The 2,319-nt window shown below is 46.5% G+C and overlaps 1 protein-coding gene across 1 annotated transcript in view; it reads right to left on the bottom strand.

Annotated features, from left to right (window-relative positions):
• Positions 1 to 368: 368 nt before the first annotated feature.
• LOC139640441 (inaD-like protein) overlaps positions 369 to 2,319 on the bottom strand; it is a gene marked incomplete at its 3' end in the record, with an annotated part of 11,232 nt that continues 9,281 nt past the window's right edge. The window contains exons 8-10 of the mRNA XM_071514637.1: positions 1,742 to 1,889; positions 787 to 873; positions 369 to 558 (exon numbers count right to left, since the gene is read on the bottom strand). Of these exons, the coding sequence (XP_071370738.1) occupies positions 369 to 558; positions 787 to 873; positions 1,742 to 1,889 (425 nt within the window). The remainder of the gene's footprint in view (positions 559 to 786; positions 874 to 1,741; positions 1,890 to 2,319) is intronic.

Genomic DNA, 2,319 nt, shown 5'->3' with positions numbered 1-2,319 from the left:
CTCTCTCCCTCCCTCCCTCTTACTGTCACATTCTCTCTCTCTCTCTCCCTCTCTCTCTCTCCCTCCCTCCCCTCTTACTGTCACATTCTCTCTCTCTCTCCCTCCCTCCCTCTTACTGTCACATTCTCTCTCTCCCTCCCTCCCTCCCACTGTCACATTCTCTCTCTCTCTCTCTCCCTCCGTCCCTCTCCCTTACTGTCTCTCTCTCTCTCTCTCTCTCTCTCTCTCTCTCATGTAAAACCCACAGCAGAATGTAACTAGTTCCCTCCTTCTCTGGTGGTTGTTGAAAGGCATTCTGGGAAATGTAGTAAATGCCAAACTGCAGCAGGAGCAGACAGGCGGGTGGAGGTTGAAGTCAGCGTCCCTACCTGTGTTGTTAGCAGAGGAGGAAGTGATGTCACCGGCGGCCTTCCTGCTGTTGTTGAGGGGCCGGGGGTCAGCGGAGGTGGCGGTGGGGGGGTCGGAGGTCGGGGGGTCAGAGGTCGGGGGGTCAGAGGTCGGGGGTCGCGGGAGGGGCGGAGCCACAACGCTGGAGCTGTTCCCACTGACATGACTCATCTGAGAGGGAGAGAGAGGTGAGACACACACACACACACACACACACACACACAGCTGACACACACACTAAGTAATTACACAAACATGCAACCATTAAACCTCATGTTGCATAAACGTGCGCACACACACACACACACACACACACACACACACACACACACACACACACACACACACACACACACACACACAACACACACACACACACACACACACACACACACACACCTGGCTTCCCTGTGAGGTTCGTCTGGAGGAAATCCAGGAAGCTGCTTTGAGTCGGCCGAGGTCCAACAACACCGGCCCCCGAGCACACTGCAACACACACACACACACACACACACACACACACACACACACACACACACACACACAGACACACACACACACACAGTTTGAAGAATGAAGAATGACAGAAAGGACAGAGACCTGAACAGCAGCGTCCTCTAGTGGAGAGTTTGATCTCTGCTGGAGACAAATCTGCTTTCTCTTTATAAACAGAGAAATATCTCATAATGTACATTCATCTGCAGAGGTGGGGACTCGAGTCACATGACTTGGACTCAAGTCACAATTCAAATTGCTTGAGACTTGACTTGACTTGGGTTCTGGTGACTTGGGACTTGACTCTGATGTACTCTGATGACTTGAAAAGGTTTCTAAAGTCTTGACTTGAGATCTTGTGTTTGTGTAAATGACTTAGATTGAAAGTGATGAGATTTGTTCCAGCAGACGACTGAATTTAAATTCTGTTTTCTGAATTTGTATGGAATGATTGAATTTATTGAAGTTGAAACTGATTATAGAAATCAAACTCATGATGCTCTTACCAAGTTTTTATCCTATTAAAACCATATTGCACTGAAAAGTCCTAGATATTTAGTTTTCTTTAAGATATTAAATTGATACTGGACTCTTGATTTGTTCTGACTTGACTTGCTGTTCTACATTTAGACTTGAGACTTGACATTAATGACTTGGACTTGACTTGGACTTGACTTGGTAATCTGCATTTAGACTTGGGACTTGATTTGAGACTTGTGCCTCAAGACTTGAGACTGACAAACTTGGTCACACCTCTGGTAATCTGACCTAGTAATGTGTTAATATGAGGGAATAAGGCGGTGTGTGTGTGTGTGTGTGTGTGTGTGTGTGTGTGTGTGTGTGTGTGTGTGTGTGAGACCTTCAGTATGGCGGCCACAGTCTCCTGGGAGGCGTGTCTCGTGTCGTCTCTGTTGACGGACAGGATCTGGTCTCCCTGCATCAGCCGTCCGTCCAGCTCAGCTGCTCCTCCTCTCACCACCTCCGAGATAAACACACCGCTGCCGCTCCTGCACACACACACACACACCCACACACACACACACACACACACACACACACACACACACACACACAGAATATTCCAATATAGATCGCAATCAATATAGAATGTTTCCCCTTTACAACCAAGGCTGCTGTCAATCCTATTCACAAAAAAATCACAAAAAATCGCTATTATGCATGAGAGTGAATGTGCATCTTCCTCTGAGTTTTCAATATAAACAGGCTGGATGATCCATAACGCACCAAGACTGGAGTTATGATATCAGATGTCTGATTTAAGAGTTTTATTCCCTTGCTGTCGACGGCTCTTGAAGCTGATATTTTAGCTGTTATGTTTTCTTAAAACTGTGTCTGGTTTTCTGATTTTGTCTGTGTGACGTGTTCTTATGTTTTTATTACTAGTTTGTATTGTGAAGCACTTTCTAAGCTTCGTTT

Source organism: Centroberyx affinis, unplaced genomic scaffold (genome assembly GCF_046629955.1).
Source record: "Centroberyx affinis isolate AG114_WGS23_722 - 3 ecotype Tasmania unplaced genomic scaffold, CSIRO-AGI_Caff_v1 ptg009462l_1, whole genome shotgun sequence".
Taxonomy (NCBI): domain Eukaryota; kingdom Metazoa; phylum Chordata; class Actinopteri; order Beryciformes; family Berycidae; genus Centroberyx; species Centroberyx affinis.
The sequence above is the reverse complement of the archived record's forward strand: the minus strand, read 5'-3'. Positions and strand labels throughout refer to the sequence as shown.